This window comes from Ammospiza nelsoni, chromosome 2, assembly GCF_027579445.1.
Source record: "Ammospiza nelsoni isolate bAmmNel1 chromosome 2, bAmmNel1.pri, whole genome shotgun sequence".
Lineage (NCBI taxonomy): Eukaryota > Metazoa > Chordata > Aves > Passeriformes > Passerellidae > Ammospiza > Ammospiza nelsoni.
The window spans coordinates 99,919,160-99,940,836 of record NC_080634.1 but is presented as its reverse complement, the minus strand read 5'-3'; the positions used below and the strand labels follow the sequence as shown (position 1 = coordinate 99,940,836).

At 38.3% G+C, this 21,677-nt stretch overlaps 1 protein-coding gene across 1 annotated transcript in view; it reads left to right on the top strand.

The window, feature by feature from the left end:
• MID1 (midline 1) overlaps nt 1-21,677 on the top strand; it is a 237,114-nt gene that overhangs the window by 207,513 nt on the left and 7,924 nt on the right. The window contains exons 5-7 of the mRNA XM_059493366.1: nt 2,088-2,236; nt 5,591-5,718; nt 13,841-13,984. Coding sequence (XP_059349349.1) covers nt 2,088-2,236; nt 5,591-5,718; nt 13,841-13,984 — 421 coding nt within the window. The remainder of the gene's footprint in view (nt 1-2,087; nt 2,237-5,590; nt 5,719-13,840; nt 13,985-21,677) is intronic.

Below are 21,677 nucleotides of genomic sequence, written 5' to 3'. Positions count from 1 at the left end.
AGGTGTGCTACCAATGAAGTAGAAACCTACCATTCATCTGGATTTGTGCAATATACACATAGCTTTTAAAAACTCTGTTGCTTGCAAAACTTATTCTAATTTCCATTAGCATGGAAGATTTGTAACACAATTGATGCCAAATTTGTTTGAATAGAGCTGTTATCAGAATTTGTGCCCATTCTTTGTTCTATTTTGTTGAGCTGAAAGTTACATCAGTGGAGGTCCAGTCAAGGTCTGGAATGCTTTGACTCAAATGTTATATATATTAAAGACTTCAAGGTCTCAAGAGACCCATGTGAAAAGCCACAGGAAGTTCTGCCCAATGTATCTTCCTTTGAGAGGGCCTATGGCCAAGAGTCTTTCTGGAAGGGAGCGCATGGCAAATTTCTCTGTAGGACTGTAGGTGTGGCTACAGAGCTGGAAACACATACTAAGCTCTAGCTGTGCCTGCAAGGCTGCAGCTTCAGTTACACACAAGTCTGAACACCCACTTAAGCAGCTCCACACTTAATCTCACCTATCACCCAAACCCTACAAAATCCCACAGAACATGTAACAGGGAAGAAGCAAATATCAACTAGGTAAGATAATCCTTGGGCAGATGTCATTCCTACCATTGCAGAAGTGGGTGGAGACTGAGTGAGATGAGATTCTTCCTTTTTCAATTTATCATCTTCCTCTTCTTGAAGATAAAAGAAAGAATCAATCAAGTGAAAAATATAGCTCATATATAGACATCTCCAGTCATGACATGCCTTCTACTGCAGAAAACTCATAAGTTAAAATTTACTTCAGTTCACTGTTTGCTTGTTAATTAATTAATAAATAAAGAGATGAACTTCTTAACACTGCTGGGAACCTTTCCCTGGTTAGGCTGGTGTAGACTGAATTGTGAACTCTGCAAATGCACAGTTACAGGAAACTTTGTGGCATTAGTTCATCCTAGAAGCTGATCAAATCATTAGCATTACCAAAATCTGTGCATTCCCTGCATTTTCTTCTTTATCTTTAAAGACATACAAATATCACACAACACAAATCATTTGGCCAGTATCTTTTGCTGGAAAGTTTTTTTTTAAATGTTTATTTTCCTACTTGTTTCTGTTGTCAGATAGCTGGACTAAGATACCCTCATCACTGCTTAGGATACAAATATTTCTGAAAGTCAAAGCAGCAACTTCATAGCCTGTGCCCTAATTCCTGAGATTGGGAAAGTTATCTTGATTTTAAATTTGGACATTTCTGCCAACCCATTTGGTTGCTAGTTCCCTCATTTTGCATGTAACTGGGTCTTAATGGGCCTGTCTGAACTCCAGAGTTATTTAATTTCCTTCCTTTTTCTTACTCCTGTTCAAACTATGATCCTGATGTGATAACAAAGGGAAGGACTCCCAGACCTTTCAGGAACTATTGTAGTTCCTGAAAGTTTTGTTAGCCAACATTGTCTTTAAATGGAGGACTGTACCCTTCCCTAACCTTTATGCTAATGATTGCAGTCACATCTTCTGTGTTTATCTCCAGCACATATGTTTGCAGTAATAATAATCAGCTCTCCAGCACTACGTGCTTTTGTCCAGTTAAAAATATCCAACAAGAAAACACCCTCTTTTACTTAAAGCACATAATGAGGTCAGGCATGTATTGTTAACAGAATTGAACAGTCTTTTTCTGTTAACTTTTGTTTTCAGTTTTCTTCTTTTTATGAAACTCAATAGAAAAAATCCAGTTAATCTATAAGTAGCTTTTAACACAGATCTCATCATTTCTGGGAAATGGTTATCTAAATAGACCTTAGTTATCATGTAAGCAGAAATTACCAGGAAATGACGTTCCTTCTGCTGGAAAATAGGCCAGCTGTGCTTGTTTTGGCTCTCCCCTGTTGTTTTCCATGTGGAAAATATTCAGGCAGAAAGGCTGTTCCTGTCCCTTATTAAAATGTTACATGGCTAGATGGAGTTCACCACAAAGCTTGTCACCAAAGCCATTTATCTTAACTCCTCCTTTGCCCAGCTTTACCTCTGAATTGCAAACCCAACCATGACTTGTGACCTCAGAGACATGACTGCTTTCCTGTGTTTCCACTCAAGGTGGTGAGGCTGAGAAAACTGGCTCAGCAGATTGCAAACTGCAAGCAGTGCATTGAGCGCTCGACATCCCTCATCTCTCAGGCAGAGCAGTCACTGAAGGAGAATGACCACGCTCGCTTCCTGCAGACTGCCAAAAATATCACTGAAAGGTAAGGGAGATGTTCCTCTCAGTGAAAAGGAAAACCTCACTCTAAGGCAGATGGGTTGCCATAGTTGCTGTATTGTCTTGTCACATCAGAGACGTGGTCAAAGGCAGGGGGGTTGTTGACATATTCCCCCAAAATTCTACTTTGTGCTATACCAGATTGGGAAGAACCTTACTGTAGTCCTAAATCTAAACATTCCTTTGAGAAGAGGAGCAGTCAAAAAAGGGTGCAAATTAAGTTACAACAAGAACAGCATGCACAAGTGAAAGAGTTAGAATGATTGCCAAGCAGATGTCTGATGTTAAATACACTTAAAAATGGGTTTATGGCTGAAATTCCTACTTCATGAAAAATTCTGAGATTGAGAAAGAAATCAGGCAATCAGTGCATTCATTAGAAGAAACTGATCTTAATGGATTCATATTCTTCACAAAATAAAAAGCTACAAGAAAATGAAACTTGTAAATTTGTGAACCTGCACCATGCATCTTGAGGAGATGGAGATTCAACAGTCCAGGAGGTTTGGAAGTTACATCAGCTGTTGTGTTGGGCTCCTGGCTGCAGGGAATTTCTATTCCTTCAGGCTCCTGCCTCCTCTTCAGCATGCCAGATGTATGAAGGATCCCAAGGACAAGGACCATGCTATCAGAAAATTTGCTCTGGTTTTCAGTGCAATGCTGTGAATGCTGAAACATACCCATTGAGTTTCAGCAGGATTTTCTGATGAAAAATGTTCTGCTGGAATATCAGTTGTTTAGCAATCGGAATTTTTTTTTTAATTTAAGTTTAAAGAAAGGAGAATATGGACAATAAAGAAAGACATTAAAAGTATGGGGGTTTTAATTTTTTTTAAATATCTTTTTTTTAATAGTTATTTTTTTATTTCAGGGTTCACATTTCTTCATATTTTCCAGCCAGTTTCTCCAAATTCAAAACAAGAAATTCCCTGCTTCTATTACACATTTTTTTAAGTCTTTCCCTTACTCTGGTGTGCTGCATAAGTCTTCAGCAAATTACCAATTTATAAATAAGCCAGCAACACTGGGTTGCCCATTACAGATTCAGAGAACTGAAAATCAGTTGAAAAAGACAAGGCCAGTCAAGGCAGTGGGTTATATGCTGTCTCTCAGACTGTGGTTTATATTCTGTCACCAAGCAACATTGTGGCATCCCAGCTGAAGCCAGTAGTAAAACTATAATGGGTATCAAAAGCTGAAGGTGGGGTCTGCCCTTTTTTTCAGTGTTCAGCAGAAACAGCAGTAGGACAGAAACTTGTGGAGACCCAGGGCTTCCTAACTGACTATCACATAATATTCAGAGAAGCTCCATTTTGAACTTGTAAGCATGAACAATTGCATCATAAATACAATACTTTATACTTTCACAGGAGAGACACTGGCAGAGCAGTAATGAGACAAGCTGACATATGTCCCCAATCAAAAAATTCTTGGCTATCACAGATTGTTGTCTGTAATGAAATGTCTGTGAACACCCTGAAAATCAGAGAATCATTCCAAGCAGTGAATAAAACCAAGGGTAAAAAAGATACCAAGTGCTTGCAGACAAATTGCAAATGGCAAAAGAGGCTAAATAGAATTATAAATTATTCCTCACAAGTAACTCTCTTAGTTCTCCTGTGGTGAGCAACATTGTTTGCTTTTAGATTGCTCATGTAACAGTCTCACTAGGGCTCTCAGCTCCAGCAGCTAAAGAAGTCTCCTGAAATCATCCTCATTGAATTTCTTCATCCACACATTTCAAAGTAATTGCAGTAAAATATTTTCTGTTGTAAGCACGACAGGTAACTGCACAAGCAGAGTCATTACTTTCACTCTGATGATTAAGTTGTGCATTATTTGCAGTGGATGAAATACATTTATCCTAGAAAAACCCTTTCCAATCAAGTACAGTGTCAGTGTTTACAGTGTCAACAGTAGGCAGAATTACAGGACAAAATTCAATCCTCTGAACCTAATATGGTTCAGCAGGGTGTCTGAAATTTTTTAATTGTTGATCTCACCAAAAACTGACTGTAACACGTGTAAATACAGAGCACCTTTTGCATTTCCCCTAAAACAGTCCAAAAAGACCTGCTGGTATAAAATAAAATTTTAAAAAATATCTGTCCTAGGATCTACTTTAAACTGAGTTCTACATTCACAGCTGCAGCAGAAACAGTGCTGAAAACTGTATAACAAGAATATTGACAAGGAAACCTCCTCAGCTCAGCTTTTGAAAACTATGCTGAAGACAATGAGATGTACAGCTCTGGTTTTGACTTTACTTATTGTATTTTCCAAAACTACTACACAAAATATATATGAAAAAATGCTCCTTAGTAAACATTCGTCCTGGAGTCATTTCAGTCCAGTCTACAGAAAAAGAATAATATGGGAAAAATTTAAAATGAAGCAATCAAAAATTTTGATCAGACATGTCAAAAATGATATAACAGACATAAATTTCATAACAGATAACAGACATAGATTGCATGCATAATTGTCTGTTTATCTCCAAACTGAAACATTTGCCCAGTATTTGTTGTATAGCATAAGGTCTAGTCATCTCTCTCCTTAAACCAGTCAAACTTTCTGTAAACACATCCAGTGTCCAGCTCTCCAGAAATATGCATTTGGTGAAACCAGGCTGGATGGACTGGAAAATGCAATTTTTCTTGTGAAAGTTCATCTCTTTATATTAGTACATCTGGACAGAGAAAATGTAAATGTAGCTCCTGAAATGAGGTAGGTGAGGAAACTTTTCCATTTTGGAGGAAATATAAGTATGCACACATGCTTTTTAGGGAAAAGCCTTTTAAAATAAACCATGCTGACATCTATTTGTTTTATCTCCCTCCTGTGCCTTTTGAAGTTGGCAGCAGTGTGCTGTGCTGAGCAGCTGAGGAGCTGTGGGGACTGCACCAAGCCCTTGGGACAGCAGTGCCAAGGTGTGCCTGCAGCAAGAAGCTGCTTGGGAAAACAAGGGTTGGGAGAGATGCAGCATCTGTCAGGATTGCTTAAACACAGCTAATTACAGAGCTCTTTCTTCTTTGGTTCCATGGGTGATTAAAAAGAAGAATTCAAGGGATTTTGTTATTTGGCCAATATTTTGTTAAAATCTTATCTGATACTGCATGATAGGCCTAAGTTCAGTAAAAAAAATAAAAATATTGGAGATCTTGCTGTCAAAAATAAAAGTGGCAGGAGAAGTTCCTGAATTAAAACATGTAATTAAAATACGTATATAAGCTTTTATCAAGTTTTTTGAGAAGCTATAACAACCACATTGATCAAGTCCACCTTGATAAAAAAGTCATTGTGTTTTGAGTGCTAAAAGATATTTTTCTTTTCATTACAGGGTTTCCATGGCAACTGCATCCTCCCAGGTTCTAATTCCTGAAATTAATCTCAATGATACTTTTGATACTTTCGCACTTGATTTTACCAGGGAGAAGAAATTGTTGGAATGCCTTGATTACCTTACAGGTACTTTTTTTTTTTTTCTTGAAGTGCTACTATTATGTATTCCTCATAAAATAGTAGTGATAGGACTTTCTTCAGTTCTCCCTGTGGTTGTAACTTTGGCTGGTTGCCAGGTGCTCACTCCATCTCCTCAGTAAGGGGAGAAAATAAGATGAAAGCTCCTGGGTTGAGATAAGGACAAGGAGATCACTCAAGAATTACTGCTACAGGCAAAACAGACTCAGCTTGGGGAAGATAAATGTAATTTATTGCAAATTAATTGTAAAAGTAGGACACTGAGAAATAAAAATAAATCTAACAAAAAACTTTCCCCCACTTCGTCCTTCTTGGGCTCAACTTCACTCCCAGCTCTTCCACCTGCTCCCCACCAAGTGGTGCATGGGGATGAGGAATGGATGTTGTGGTCAGTTCATCACACATCATCTCTGCCACTCCTTCCTGGTGCCCTTCCCCTACTCTGGCATGGACTTTCTCCCACAGAATGCAGCTCTACATGAACTTCTCCAACACGGGCCCTTCCAAGGGTGCCATTGTCCAACAGCTGCTCCAGAGTGGGTCCTTTCTGGCAGATGAGTCCTTCAGGAGTGGACTGCTGCAGTGAGTCCTCCATGGGCCACAATTCCTGTTAGAAACCTTCATCCCATATGGTACTCTCTCTGCAGGCTGCAGCTTCCTCCAGGGCATACCAGCCTGCTCCAGTGTGGGTCTTCCAGGGCTGCTGGTGGACATCTCCTGCACTGCAGTCTTCTGTGGGCTACATGGAAACAGCCTGCATCACCACAGCCTTCCCTGCAGGCTGCAGGGGAGTTTCTGCTCCAGCACCTGGGGCACCTCTTCTCCTTCCTCCTTCACCAATCTTGGCACCTGCAGGGCTGTTTCTATCACATTTTCTCACTCCTCTCTGCCCCCACTGCTGCACAGCCTTTCTTCCCCTTTCTTTAAAGTGCTGTCACAGAGGCACTATCAGCACTAGCGATGGGCTCAGCCTTGGACAGTGGCAGGTGGATCTTAGAACTGTCTGTGTCTGATACTGAGCCAGCTCCTGATCTTTTCTGACAGAGATAACTCTTGCAGCCCAGCCACTCGCAAAACCTTGCTGCATAAACCAAATACACTCTCCCTCTTAATCCTGAATATATTACCTCCAACAGCCCCAGAACACCCCAGGAAGCACTGGGTGCTTCAAACAACTGGAATGCATTTCCCACCTCCTCTCCTTGCATTCTTCACCACCAGAGTGTGAGGAAGTAGGTTTAAGAAATTATTAAAAGCCACTGCAGCAGAGTGCAGTGAAAGAACAGCTGGAGCTCCGCCTGGAGCAGCCAGAGGAGGGAGAGCAGGGACCAAGCCCTGTTTCCCAGGAGATGGATGCTCCAGGTGTTGCCGTCCCTTGGGGCTGCCTCCTTGCTGCAGCAGATGGCTGCCTGGCAGAGTTCCCATGAGCAATCAGCAGCCGCTCAAGCAATCAACATCACAGGCTCAGCAGCGAAAGATGTTTTCTCATGTCGGTGACTGTGAATTTCCCCCATCACAGAACTGGAGGATCTGGCTGTGTCTGGAGCTAGAGAGTGTGTGGTGTGCTCTGAGCCTGGCTGTGGCGTGGGATCTCCACCCTGCAGAGCCCCACCTTGCCTAACTGAGGTCTTTGGCCTGAGGAAGCCCACAGGATTAGACCCTTACTGAAAGCCTGAGTAATGTGTAGTCTCAGAGTGTACAATGACTCACAAAGAGAAACAAATTACTGTAATTTAGGGTGTTTTGATTTCAATGCCAGAATTAGAACAATTCATTCCAGCTCAATTGAAAACAGAAGAGATGTGGTAGGTTTTTATTTTGCAGCATCTTTAAGCATCTGCTGTTAGCAGCAAGAATTTGCAATGAAAGGCACAAAACACTGTTGGAAAAGCATTGGAAAACACTTCCTGGGTCCATTCACTTGTCCCAGTTTTCAGAGGATATGCTTGTGTTAGTTCAGGAGAATGTGAGAATGCAGCCTCTGCATTGCTAACCACTCTCTTTTCCAAGCAGAGGACTCCAAGCAGAGGACTGGCTTCTGGCTTTTCTTGAAAAGCTGAGAAAGTTAGAATTGTTCAGCCTACAGATGAGAGGGATCCAAGGAGACCTCATTGTGGTGTTCAGCACTTAAAACATTTTAGTAGTGTCTATTGAGAAAGGACATGGGGTAACAGATCTAAACTGAATGAGGGTAAGTTCAGACTACATGTATGGAAAAAATCTTTAAAATGAAGGTGGTGAGACATTGGAGCAGGTTGCCAGAGAGGCTGTATAGGTCCCATCCCTGGAAACATTCAAGGTCAAGTTGGACAGAACTCTGAGCAACCTGTCCCTATTCACTGTCTGGAGATTGAGCCAAATGACCTTTGAAGGTTCCTCCCAATCCAAAGTACTCTCTGATTCTGTGATTCCATGAATAGTGAATAGATCAATACTGGGAATCACAAGACTGGGTGCATGCACAGGGCAGCAGCACTCTGCTGGAGCTGTGGGATTCTTGCCACATCAAAAAGAGAAATTATATCTGCAAGGAATTTGTGTGACAGGTAAGTACAATCAGTGTCTAACACATATTCAAGTAAATAAAACACAACAATAATGTGATAAGATCAATTTCAGCTTTTTATACAGTACCAGTGAAATGTTATGTTTTCTGCCTCTCTAAATCTGCAGGAATTTTGCCATCATGTTCAGCCTTCACCCTAAATTTATATAAATCCAAGGAAATGAAGGATTAAAAGAAAAATCTGACTCATTCACCCTAATCTAGCAATCGACCTCTAAAATAATCAGTCTTCCTTTATGATCAAAGAAGAGAAATAACCATCTCATTTTGAGGAACATATATTGAGGCACTAGACTCCATTCTGGAGTTGTCTACTTCTCCCAGTTGTCTCCAAATAGAGGATAGATGTATTTATTCAAATGCAGATAGCTGTGGTTTAGATCTGTGAAGTTATATGAGGTTAATTCTGTCTAGCAGTCTGTTCCTGCATCCCTCAGGTCTTCTCCCCTTTGTGCGTCATATGTCAATATTATCAACTTAATTGCTCTGCACTGCAGAAAACGAAGGTTATATCTGTACCAAAATGAAGGGTTGTCTTGCTACAAAGATATTTTCTGTGATCCATCATGATGACTGTGTCATTTACATAGGTCCTTCTCTGCCTTTTTCCTAACTCATCCACAGCTTAAAAAATTGCTCGCAATGCAGTCTAAGGAAACTTGCATATATATCAAGCATTTTAGTGTTTTTTTTCCCTAACAAACCATTTTTATCCTTGATGCCCAGTGAAAAACAGTTCTAACTGGCTTTTCTTCACATTAATAAATAGCATATGGGCTGCAGTGGCAAAATGCAAAGCACATGTCCAAATGATCTGAGCATAAAATGCAATCTATACAGACAGTTAAAATACATTCATGTAAATATATGTAAATAAGTATACATGAGCTATAGGTATACATATATATATGTATATATATATATATACATATATGTGTGTGTGTGTATATATATATATATACATATATATATATATATATATATAATCCCAAGAGTAAAATGGATTTGATTATTCTCTACTGTTGCCCAGAAACTCCAGAGAAAGCTTTATATTACTCCTTTCAGATTGGTGCATGGAATTTTCATAGATCATAAACTGAACACTTTGTGACAGAGTGAATTAGGCTTTACTTTTATCACATTTCACAGTTAAGTAAAACAAAGACCATTTGTACATCCTAGTCATAGATCTATGGTGTGAATTAAGTGAAGAAGCCTACCTTATGACTGTCATCTGTACTGCTTCTGAACAAAATGTCAAAACCTAAATTCCAGCTTCATTATCTCTGCTGTCAGTTGCTTTTGAAACCATTGACCTTGGCTGTCTCCTGGAGATTTTTTTCTCCTTTGGTTCTTCCCAGTATAATATTTGTCAGATCTTCTTCAATCTCCATATCCCCAACCTTATCTTTCTTTCTTCCTAGGCGTTACTGAAGAAATAAATTTAACTAGTTTGTGCTTATCATTTACATAGATGTCTGCCCAAAGCTTCTGCTATCCAAATAAAATCTCTGGCATCTTTTTGAAAGTTGCCAACCAGACAGAGATATCAGATTGAGATATCAAGCTCAGTATATTAAAAGAATACTTTTAATCTTCATCTGACTGTTCTATTCTCTCTATATATAGCCTTGATGTCTTTTGAAAGCATTCTTATCTTAACAGTTGCTCAAGCTCTTCATCTGGAAACCATCTTTCTCTAGACATGTATCTAGCTAGATCCAGGCAATACGTACAACTTGCAAACTCTCTGCACAATATTACTGTCATAAGGACTTTTTTTGTCCATTGTGAATCAAAAGTGCTTGGTTTGTGTCCTAATACTTTGAAATCAATTGCAGGAGCATCCATTCTTTGACCTTGCAATTTGCCCTACTTCAGAAATCCTATCTGAAACAATGATAAGTTTTTTTCATCCATCACTTCACCTATGACTGCACAAAGAAATATGTATTGCCTAGCATATGCCAGCAATTTTTTCACACTGAAACAACTTTGTTCTGGAAACTCTTGACAACCTGTCTTACTGCTTAACCCTTTCAGCACTGAAAGATCAAAGACCAGTTCCAGACAACGCTCGTGTAATCTCTTCTCATTCTGTTGGCTTTGAGCAGTCCTGCCCAAAGACTGAGTTGAGATGGTTTGTATGTATGACCAAGCCCTTGGTAGTAACTCACACGTGACAACTTAATAATACATAAAATTTGTGTCCACATCTGATGGAACTGTGCCTTTCCAATTCCTCCTTGCTGATTCAGCCCAGTGCCATGATACAAGATGGAATCAGTAATGAATATTCAAAAGAGAGGTTCAGAGCAGCTCTGCAACTCCCTCACAGTCAAACCAGCAATATGGATATTTCTAGCACAATTAACTCAAGCAGATTGCTTAGGTCTTCTTTTAGGTCTTGATACTCAGTTTCAAAATCCATAAGGAATCTTTACAAAGTCAGTCGCTGTATGACAGCAGGGAGAGAGAAACTGAGCAAACAAAATTAATTTGAGTTTTTTTAGTCTGTCTCTGTGACCTTGTGCTGAGAGGATTTAGATAGTATCTCAATAGACACCCAGAAGATGCTGCATTAATGCTGGAATTCACCAGGGAGAGGTGGCAGTGTCCCTAAAGTGTCCCTCAGGTGTGCAGACCTTGTGAGCCATCAGGGCAAAAGCCACGCAGATGACACAGAAAGAAAGGTGCCTTAAACTAAAAGGGTTGAAAGGGAATAGTTATGCTGGTGAGATGAGTTACTCCTGAGAGCAAATTTAGAAACTCCATTTCTAATATTAGTGCCTTTCAGGCATTTTAGGTGTGGATACTGACTTTTTAAGTGTGTGTACTCAGTTTTGAGCTAAAATGAAGTAAAACAGCCTTCAGCAATGATTTTTCTGTCTTGTGAGAGAGTGTTGATTCACAAAACTGGTGAATGAAGGTCTGAGTGTGTGAAGCAGTTTCCACCCCCAGATATGTGCTCTGATCCTCTATGGAGAAGTGGATTGTGCCTTCCATTGCTGTGCTGGAAGCATGCTGGGCTTCCCCTCTGGAGCAGTGTGAAGCACACCCGAGCCAGGGAGGGGAACCTGCAGGAGCAGCCTCGAGATCACTGGAGTCTTTGAGAGGTTCCCATGGCACAGAGCCCTGTAACAGAGCTGGTGAATTCAATAATCCACCAAATCACACACTAAATGCAATACTGAAGGAAGCTAACTGGGTGAGGTCAATCTCTTTAATTGCATTACAAATTTACACTCTCTAAAGGAGGATGTGCTGTGCAATGATGAATTTGGCAGTCAGACAGCTACATTATTTTGTCATAGCAAAGCATCTGAATGTAGAGTTGCCTGTCCTTCTGTAGGAGAAGAAAGTGTATTTGTTTTATTCTGAGTAGTAGATGAAATGAATGTTGCCAAAGAGCAGAATTAATGCAATATAGTCTCAGGTGAGTGTGGGTTAATCACAACAGCCAGGGAAAATATGTCTTTCTTAGGTAAAATTTCTTTCAGACATTTTCATTACATGAAAGCCTGTAGATTTGCAGCTATAAGGCCAGGTGTACACACAAAGAGCAAACTTAAGATGCCATTTTCAAAGGTGAAGATGCTTAGGTGTTATTGAAATGCAGTTTGCAATTAATTAAACCTTCAGTAATTTTTGTTTTCCATAAATTAATATTTATTTTCTGTGTTGAAATAATAACAAGTACGTTTCTCAAGTAAAATGTTTTGCTGTTAGGTGCAGGAAATGACAGAAGAAAACTTCAGTTGAACACCATCAGACAAATAAAAATTTATCTGCTTGTATATTTGTTATTAACACTTGTTCCAGTTTTTGTTTGGCCTTTAAAGGGCTGGCAAAATATTGAAATGAAGCCCCAGCTAGGAATAAAAAAATAATTAAAACCTCCGGTGATTGTTCTACGGGATACATTTTTGGAACATAGCTGATATTGCCATTAATCTTTTCAGAAAACTGTGGACCTTTTTTTCCCCACATTTTGATTGCATTCTTCTCACAGATAGCTGTTCTTACTTGAGTTTATTTGTATTTCTTTTCATTAATACCCTTCTGTCCCAAGGGTTTTTCTGACAAGTTAAAAAAAAAAGCACAAGCTTCTGTGATTCAATATTTAGAGCATCACAAATCATGTTCGTATCCTGAAACACATTTGAACTTTTCCTTAAGCCCCTTGGTTAAAAGAGGCTGCCTGGGAACCTATCTGCACTCTAATCCTTGGGAACATACATCAGTAAGCCAGAGACACGATCCATAAAAATTCTTGATGGAAAAAAATAGATGTTTCATAAAAATAAGATCTTGCAAAAGTAAAGGTGGAATTCCTTCAGAGGGACTTTTTTTTTCAGGCTATTATTTGTGGCTATCAGAGGTTAAAGAGCTGACAGAAAAAGAAACTCAAAACCAAACCACAAACATTCATAGTTGCTTTCCTTTTCCTTTAATTCAAACATAATTTGGTTGTTTCAGCTTGAGTGCCCTCCTTCTTCAGTCTGTGACAGCTGGGAGAAACACTATTAAAGCAAAAGGATTTGTGATTCCTCTTTTCATGATGTGGCTTGTAGGGAAGGTGATTTGGAATGAAGACAAGCATGCAGGAACATCCCTCAGGAATATAGACTCATTTCTTTGTTATTTAGGTGTTTGGCTTTTGAAAGATTGCAAACAGGAAAATTAGACCCCAGTAATTTGCTTCAAGTTTCACTTTAAGTAGGTCTTTAGAACAAATTCATGTGTTAATATGAGAAAAGATTGTATATCTTGCTACACAAAGATTTTGCCTGTGGATTATAAAAACAGAGACAGAGGGCTCCTGGGTGACTATTTGCTTGTAATATTCATATAGTCATTATGTTATGATAAGAACTCTTTTTTTAATGCTGCAAAATGTTAATTTTATAACCAGCAGAAATGATATGTATCTGTGTTGGAAAGGATAGCTAGGAGATCAATAAAAATGGAGAGAGGAGAAAATTGGACATGAAAGTATGAGTGTTGGCAGCTTCCCCAAAATTATACTTTTAAAATACTTGTTGCTAATGAATCACAGTGCAGCCTAGAGCAGGGCCAGGAAGGATGCACCACCACAATGCCACTTATGGCCATCTCTGGTAAGATAGGCTGGGCAAACACTGCTTTCAAATCAACAGTGAAGAGTGTTGACCCTCCCTCTTGATATGCTTCAATGGAATTTTGATAAATTTGGTGAAATGATCAGAACAATCTTAGAAAAAGTAACTTGTCATTGTATTCATCTAATGTGACAGATACGTCACTTGGTCTATGGCATCTGGAACTAAAGCTACTTTAATACAAAATATTTTCAAAATCTGGAGTTCCTATGTTTTTATGTTGTTATTAAGAATTCCTTCCTAACAGTCAATTGATAATCAAAATTATAACTGGAATTAGTGAAAAGTTGTTGAAAAGTCTGTTGGATGATGTCTCTACAATCTCATACATCAACTACATCCCCTAATCTCAGGGGAGAGGGGAAGCACTTCACTGACTGTGCTGCTGTGTTGTGTCTCACAGCTCCCAACCCTCCCACCATTCGAGAAGAGCTCTGTACAGCCTCCTATGATACCATCACTGTGCACTGGACATCAGATGATGAGTTCTGTGTGGTTTCCTATGAGCTGCAGTACACCATCTTCACTGGACAAGCCAACGTTGTTAGTGAGTATCAACCTTCTCTTTTCTCGTTGTTCTCTCATGGTTTCTATGAAACCCAAGTGTCTTTAAAGATAAATAGACTCCTATGTCAAGAACAAAAGAAAACATTATTTTCTAGAAAGATTTAAAGCCTAAATTTTCAATCCAAACCAATAATGATTTTAAAAGGCATCCCAAGTTCCTTTTTGCAGATGTAGCAAGTTCAAAGATCTCAGTTCCATTCTCTGCACTAGTCAGAGCAGTGTGCACATGGCAGCCTGTGTTGAACTGGTCATTACTTAGAATGCAGCCCGATTGTCATTATATAAACTTGACATCTGGGCCTTTGTCTGAAATACAGATTGAGTCCTTCCTTCTGATTTTTATTGTTTTCAAGGCTACAAAGCAAAGGTCTCACTGAACTACAGGCTAAATCAGAAAACATCAGTGGAACAACAATTTATAAGTTAACTTGGTTTTATTTAAAATAAGATTAATAAACGTTGTATATTTTGTATTATAGCACATTTTTTATGAGTACACTCTCTGTTTTGAGTCTGTGACTTTCTTTAATGCCTGAATTTACTTAATTAGATTTTGGATTGCTTTATTGTTAAATAACTTCTCACAGAAAAAATATATAGTCTAATCTTTGGTCGGGAAGTCAGGGTTTCTGGATTCAGTGTTCTGCAATCATTGAGGTTTTGGCTATGAATTTGGAGAAGTCATTCAACTTCTTCCTGGTCTCTGTATATTTAATGGGCATACCACTAGCTGACACAGACTTGTTTTATTAAACAAGGATTCTGAAATGAGTCAAATCAATCAAAATGTGGAGCTTGTTCAAGTCAACACATATTTAGATAGGGAACTAATCAACACAGGGGGTTGGTGTGTTTTTGAGTTCAAGAAATGCCTGGACAGATCATGCAAGAAAAGTACACTGAGAGCAATGAAGTGCAATGAAGTTGCTCTGGAATTGCCAGAGCTGTAAGCTGATGATGCCTGGGAAAGCAAGGTGAGAAATTATCAGTGTGTGCTCTCCGTGTTTCTTGAAACCTTTGTACACCCCCATCTTTCCCCAGCATCAAATTCCCTGGCCACGCACTGAGCTAGATAGGCTTAGTTGTGACTCAGGGCAGAAATTATTTTCTTCTTGCAAAACATTTTTGTAAGAAGAAAACTTGTTGAGATACTTTGAGGAAAGTCAGTGCTGTGGGCATGTTTACATGCTTTATGTCAGTGGAAAAATGGCATGGTCTATGCCAAGTTTGAGTTCTGAGCCAAACTCTCCCACTGACTCCTCTGTTACTGTGTGCACCTCATCCTCTCCATCACTGAGCAGGAGTTTATTTTCCAAGCCATCTGAAAGGACATGTGAGGATTCATGTGCTGGCATCTTAATACCTTTTAAAGTAGCATACTGTGAATGTATTACAGTATTCAGGACTGACTGAAAGAAGAAGATGGATTATTGAAAATTTGATGAATGTTTTGTCAAAACCTCCATTTAGTGTTTCTCTTAAGAGTCTGATTTTGAAGAACACACTGCAAAATTTAACTCTGTTGGAAAGACCAAATAAACTTCAGCACATGCTTCTACATCTGAGCAAGTGGAATAATAAAAAAGTCTAATAGCAATTTTTCAAAAATTGAAATAAGGTAGATAAGGAAGGAAAACATTCTCTGACAAATCACTACCAAGCAGAGACGACAATGATAAGCTGGTGTTGCTTGTTTTCTAGTCCATTTTTATCTATGGCTTTATGCTGTGCAAGTCAATTCAATAATTGACTTGCACATTATGTATGAACATGGCAGCAGCGAAAGGTGTGCCATTTCCACAGCCTTGGGATGTGGGATTTTACTCTTTGCTTACTAGTGAATAAATAACAAGGTATTTCTATTTTAGGCTGTAGTGTAGGTTTCCCATGTGGAGGTGAAAGCTTTGATCTGAAAAACATATATCAATGTCTGCTTTCAGAGATGCATTATAATTTTCAAACATAGCATGAGGTGCTCAGTATGCAGTCTCAGCTTCCATATTATCATTTTGCTAAAATAGTTAATTAAAACTTTGAAGATTAAACAAATCAACACTGTAAGAAACTTAATTACAAAATGCTCTGAAGACCTTAAATGAAAGTAAAAAGAAATGAAAGAATGGTTCTTCCTTTTTTTTGGTGATATTTTTGGGTTTTATTTTGTTTTGTTTGGATTTTTGTTTTGAGTTTTTTTTAACAGAGCTAATTCTTATGCAAATTTCCTGGTGTAATTGAAAGCTATAATGGTAACCCGCATTAAATACATGCATATGTGAGTATATTTGAAAGGCCTTTCTAAATGTTGTAAAGCCTTTTTTTAAATATCTTTATTTAATATAGGCTTGAACCCCTCCAATGGTGATCTTCCTGCCAACATGCTACAAATCTGCCTGGATTTCTAAAATATGAGATTCTCCCAGGTCATTCCAAATTACACTTGTATTGGAGATTAATAACACTAACATCACAGAATCATAGGACCACTTAGGTTGGAAAAAACCTCTAAGATCATTGAGTCCATCCATTAACTTAACACTGCCAAGTCCACCACTAAAACATGGCCCTAAATGTCACATCCACATGACTTGTGAATCTCTCCAGGAATGGTGACACCACCACTTCCCTGGACAGTCTGTTCCAATGCTTGACCAGCCTTTCCATGAAGAAATTCTTCCTAATATGCAATCTAAACCTCCCCTGGTACATCCTGAGACCGTTTCTTCTTGCCCTGTCAATCCCATCCTCAGAACACTGCTTGGATGTTTATTCACTTTGTTACATTCTATTCTTGATCCTGCAGAAGGATTTAACATCACACCTGTTACAAATGGCTTTCCAAGGCCGTTCTTAGAATATCTCAGTGTACCTTGGTAGTGATGTTGAACACAGAGAGCTGCTCTCACTGTAAGTGGCATTAACAGGTGTTGCGCTACAGCCTTCAGGTTTTGATGAACTGGAGATAGGTCTGTGTTTTGGGGTTTTTTGAATCCTGTTCTAGACTTTGGGTTAGCAAAAATTTCCTCGTATTTATGGCATACGCATGCTGTTGCACATAACTGTATTTTTATTTCTCTGTCACATCCAGGAGATTCCCACTGGTATTGTGAGTTGCATATTGCAGATAATGTAAACAGGCTCGTAGATTGACTTCAGTTCTGTGGGGTTTTAGCTATGAATTAGTCACCAGGGAGTAGCTCAAGTAGTGCATTAAACCCACAAGCTTTTTCCCTGGAGACAATAGGAATCACTTTGCATACATACCCACCTACCGTGCTAATGGAGGCTGTTATTTTGGAATCTGTTTCTTAAACCACACAGCCAGCCTGACTGCACTTTCCACTCACAGTACATTTCCCCCACCAGAGGCATATATCATCCAGAGATTGCTAAGAATTCAGTAACAAAAACAAGCAATGCTATGTTTTTTTAGTATACTTTCTATCCAACATAATCAACTATATTCTTTTTTATTAACTGAAAAATTGGAAAGTTAACATTTGATGGCCAAGGTCCAAATAGAGTATTTAATTTGAATTCTATTTCATACAGGAAAGATTATTTCCAAATGTGGCCAAACTTCTCGGCTATTGAATGCTTGGCAGACCTGCTCTGTGCATAAGAGCAACACGGAACTCTAAATTAAGTAGGCTTTTACTAAAGCAGTTGTCCTCAGAGTTATACCATTTGTACATTTGCATTTCTGAGAGGCAGCTAATCACCTGCAATCTGAATACATAAAAGCTTTTAAAATTACTTTGTCACGAGCTAACTAACATGCATTATAATTTCATTACCCCATTTCAATAGATTTTGAAGTATTCATTGAGTATGCCCTTTTTTAACATTGTGGATTTGTTAAAGTGTGTTTCAGGATGGTTCAAATTTTTCTCTAGCTCTGATGCAAGATTTTTCAGGAAAAATACATCTCTCCCTTCTTGATGAAGAGCAGCAAATCATTCTCTCTTACCTTGTAAAAGAAATCAGGGATAATTAGTCATATAGTCTAATTTATAAAAAAAACACTCTGTGAAGGACACAGTGTACTACTGTCAGAACCTTTTCACTGTAATAGGACTTCTCTTCCTTTGAGAGAGGACAAAAGTTTTTGGAAGGACCTAAGACAATTAGGAGCCCAAGCTTCAATGAAAAATAGTGAATTTATGATTCACCAAATAATTTTTAATATTAGTATAATTTAATGTTTTTAATTAGACTTTGCCTCTTTCTGGAAGTTTTATTTTAATAAAAATAAAATCTAATAAAATTCCTTACAGTCTTCAGATTTCTACTAGAGATTTTAGTGAGAATTTTTAATGGCACAAAAGCAAATTTGGGATAAAACCAGGAAAACTTTTGCATCTTTAAAAGTATAAAATGACTGTATTTCTTAAAACAAAATCAAGGTGTTTTTCAGAAATCCTGCTTTGTTTTTTTTTTTTTCAGATGGGAATGAAGAGTGGGGGTGGAGAGCTATTTGTTACTTTCATCTACCTTATTTGCTTTACCAATTTGAATTGGTAATAATTTATTTAAATAAAACATTTTACAATAATTAAAATACTCAAGAGATTAAATGACCTTCCTATGACTTTTGTGCTCCTTTTCCAATTTTCAAGAAAATATATTTTATTAAAATCTATCAGTGTAAATTTTAGGAGGATTTACACCTTGGGATTTTTCCCATCTGTTTTTTAAAGTGCATCAACAGCCAACACCAGGGAAATAGCTTTACAAATTATTACCTCCAGACTCTGAGAAACTTGTTTTGAAAACTCACACATCCTGTATGGACATCACTGTGCTCACTGCACCGTTCCAGGATGTAATTTAAATTCTCTACATTTTTGTAGGCTACAGTTTTAAAATACATTGTTTTACCATCTGCATAACCCTGTAAAAAGCCCTGGGTTTTTGAAGCAAGAAACCTGAATGCAGCCTGGATTAGGAGTGGGTACAATGGGAGACCTTGGCCCCTGCTGTTGCCCCAGTGAGGAGATGTGTACTTTCCACTTCACCTGCTGCCACCGGCAGGGAACTGAGAGGGCAAACACTTCCCCTGGATGCCAGTGTGATCAGGCTGCTTGTTCATTTCCCTGAACTTCCTTAATCATATTCTTTTGTATTCAGAGAAGAAAGGCTGTCCTGACAGGGCATAACTGGAGACAAATTCCTTTGATGCAGTGACAAATTATTCTTTCATAAGTAAATGCTTAACTTGGCTGCCACAAGTAGCTATTCTCCCTTTTGAAGGAGTTTGAACTTGTAGTTTGGCATCATCAATACTTCATTCCCAGGATTTTTGAGTCAAAGTACAATTTAAAGCCTGTTATCAAAGAGCTTACAGTCAGAAAGCACAAGAACATATCATTGAGCCCTTTGGTGCATAGGCAAGAGCTGAGCTGTTTAAGACAACAAGGTTTGTCAAGTAAAATAACCGAGTCAGTCACTGCACATCCAGCATTTATTGCACATCAGTAGTCTGGGATGCCTAAGAGTGGAAGGACAAAGAAAGGAAACCTAAGATGTATTGTGTCATCAAAGAGATAGAGCTTTCCTCTAGAACATGAGTCAGGTCATGGCCACATTTGTAAATAATCTTTCCTGTATGAAATAGAATTCAAGTGAAATACTCTATTTGGACCTTGGCCATCAAATGTTCACTTTCCAATGGCTCTCTCTATTGATTGTGCAGAGTGTTCAGGGTAGGTAAGGCCTTCAGTGATATTTGGTATGTATAAATCCACATACCCAGGAGGAGGGGATGAACTGAAGAGGAGACTCATAGCAATGCAACAGTTCCTTTACTGTCCTTTATATACTTATTTGGAGCAAAGTTTTATACTTGGTTAAGGAGAAATCAGCCTCTGGAGGGTATTGTAAAAAGTGTAATGGAAGTCTTAAAAATGTGCCCATTAGAGAGTTGCAGTGAATAATACAAAACTAGTTTCTAGATGAGTTACAAAAACTCTAGGCATTTCTGTGTCTGCATAATGGTCAGTTTATATATGGATTATACATACCAGAGAACTTGCTTTCAAAATGTGGTTGTGGTTGGAGAAGACACTTCTAGGACCACTGTCTGTGTCCATCCCACTTATTGTCATATGTTATTTGGTATCCTATCAGAGGCATTTTAGTTAAAGACTTCTTGATCATATTAAATTCCTTTTAAAAGCAGTGCTTATTTTTGTTTTAACATACTTTAATTTATTTTGCAATAGCACCAGTAAGGTTAGTCTCAATGCAAAATCAATGTGGTAGTTCAGATACAGGAGTGTGTGATTAATATCTGTGGCAAACTGGGAAAAGATGAGATTTCCTCTGAGTAGTCAGTGAAATATTTTATGTCAGGAAGCTGCTTCCTTTATTTTCTTTCTTCCTCATAGGAAACCCATTCACACACAGCCTAAAAAAATAATTTGGTGTGTAGGGCTCAGTGAGAGAAGACATGGACGGATGTTGCTTTAAGCAGTTCACTACAAGGGGTGGGGTTACCATGGGGTATAAAGTGGGTTCTTTCTCTTCATGACAAAGGCATATATATATGATTGCGTAGATATTTGTTCTATGCAATCATATATATATAAATTATCTACAGATGAGTGACTCCTCTCACATCATTTTAGATACCTGAAATTTGAGATCTCATGTATGCTGATCACCTTGACTTCCTCTGTGGACAAGAGAGGCATTTGCAGTTGGTAGGATGTTCACAGCTGGGGAAGTGAAAGAAACTACTCACTGATTTCTGCCTTTCCTCAGAGCATAGAAAAATAGGTTAGGCATTGTAGCTCTTCATTAGGTGGCAAGATAGTATAAATCTAACCTGAAACTGTCCCACAGTTACCCATTTGCACAGCAGGATGAATCTCTGTTCTGCCTGCCTCTCAAAAATGCTTTGTACTGCAAGAGAGTTTTGAGACACAAACATCATAATACTCAAATTGAAATTTGGAATTTAAATTCTGTTTCTAATGATCTTTTATTATGAAAAGCACATATCACATTAGGAAGGAATCTCACAGTATGCCCATGAATTGTCTATGAGTCTGCAAACCCATATCACAGATCTGTTTCTTTCCAGTTTTGTAAACAGTAGCCTTCACATTTTACTTTACATAAAGTTTTGATATTGTCTGATATACAGAGCTGAATTACTACTGAGTTCTAAAAGATTGTCTTCATGAATGGTTTGCTGGTAGAACATGCATTAAAAGCTGAAAGCTGTCTGTAAATAACAACAGCTTCCATAATGTGTTCTGTGCCCAGTAAAGACAGAAGCCAAGAAGTCTGTCAGCCTTTCTCTGTTACATTTTCCAACCATACATATGTGCATACATCCATACATTTCCACTTGCATCTATCTACTTCTGGCTGTAAAACCATATAAAATGTTGTCAATAGATATACTCTTCATAAATGTTAAATTTTTTCTTTATGTAAACATCTACAATAAGAGGCTGGGGAATCCATTAGACCAGGAGCTGTTCCAAATATACAGTGATGGAACTGTATGTATGGGTGATTGACTGCCATTGCATTTATATCACAGTAGGAAAAACTTACAAAGATTTAAAAGTTCATTTTAATAGGGTATTTTCCTGATTTGTTTATGATATTGGTACTGCCTTATTTTACTTATTTCCTGTGTGTTATACTTCTGTGGTAGGCAT